This window comes from Microtus ochrogaster, unplaced genomic scaffold, assembly GCF_000317375.1.
Source record: "Microtus ochrogaster isolate Prairie Vole_2 unplaced genomic scaffold, MicOch1.0 UNK43, whole genome shotgun sequence".
NCBI classification, from domain to species: Eukaryota; Metazoa; Chordata; class Mammalia; order Rodentia; family Cricetidae; genus Microtus; species Microtus ochrogaster.
In genome coordinates this window covers 1,928,426-1,929,505 of record NW_004949141.1, presented here as the reverse complement: position 1 = coordinate 1,929,505, position 1,080 = coordinate 1,928,426, and the positions used below count along the sequence as shown (strand labels likewise).

At 53.2% G+C, this 1,080-nt stretch overlaps 1 protein-coding gene across 5 annotated transcripts in view; it reads right to left on the bottom strand.

Annotated features, from left to right (window-relative positions):
- Positions 1-1,080, bottom strand: part of Chrd (chordin) — a 9,843-nt gene that overhangs the window by 1,791 nt on the left and 6,972 nt on the right. For all 5 annotated transcript variants that reach the window (XM_026790165.1, XM_013354389.2, XM_026790168.1 and 2 more), the window contains exon 20: positions 424-526. In XM_026790165.1, the coding sequence (XP_026645966.1) occupies positions 424-526 (103 nt within the window). The remainder of the gene's footprint in view (positions 1-423; positions 527-1,080) is intronic.

The following is a 1,080-nucleotide window of genomic DNA, read 5'->3' as shown; positions in this document are numbered from 1 at the left end:
AGATAGATGAGTGAATAGATGGATGAATTACAGAAGGTATGGATAGATGATGATGGATGGATGGATGGCAGGTAGCTGGGTAGATGGCTGGCTGGGTAGGTGGATGGATGGATGAATGGATAGATAGGTGGTGGGTGGCTGGGTAGATGGTGAGGTAGGTATATGGATGTATGGATGGATGGGTGGATGGGTGAATGGATGGGCTGACGGATGGGTAGACAGATAGGTGGTGGCTGGCTGGCTGGATGAATGGGTAGGTAGATGGATGGCTAAGGCAATAGAACCGGAGCCCCATCACCTCACTCTACATGCATGCACACCCTCTCCACTGTTTTTAGCTCCAGGGTAGGCATAAGCAGGGCTCAGTAAATGAGAAGCTCCCCTCCTGACCCCATCTCACACCCCCAAACACAAGCCTCTCACCTGGACACTGTTTGCAGCAGTCAGTGGGGTTGGCACGGACTGGCTGAGCACAGGCCAAGCGAGGGCACTGCACCTTCTCACAGTGCACTTCTCCAGTGGCCCCCTGTAGGCATCCATTGAGAAAGCGTGTCAGGAAGAGGGAGTCATAACCCTTCTCTCTCCTTTCCCCACCTCAAGTGAAATGTATGTGCAGCCTTCTACTCGAAAGCCTGAGCCTGCCTTATATACCTGAATCCAAATCCTCACTGTATCTCATGAGATAGTAATGTGCCATATTTGTCTGCAGGAGAGGAAAGGCAAGCTTGGGGAAATTCAGGAAGCACTAAGGGGCACCTGAAACCCGCCAGCTGGCACAGTCAAAACGTGTACCTGTCAGTTTTTACCCTCTCCTACAGGACATCTGCTCTCAAAACCCAAGGGAAGCCAGACAGTGGTGGCGCACACCTTTAATCCCAGCACTCGGGAGGCAGAGGCAAGCGGATCTCTGTGAGTCCAAGGCCAGCCTGGTCTACAAGAGCTAGCTCCAGGGATGTTACACAGAGAAACCCTGTCTTGAAAAACCAGGAAATGCCGGGCGGTGGTGGCGCACGCCTGTAATCCCAGCACTCGGGAGGCAGAGGCAGGCGGATCTCTGTGAGTTCGAGACCAGCCTGGTCT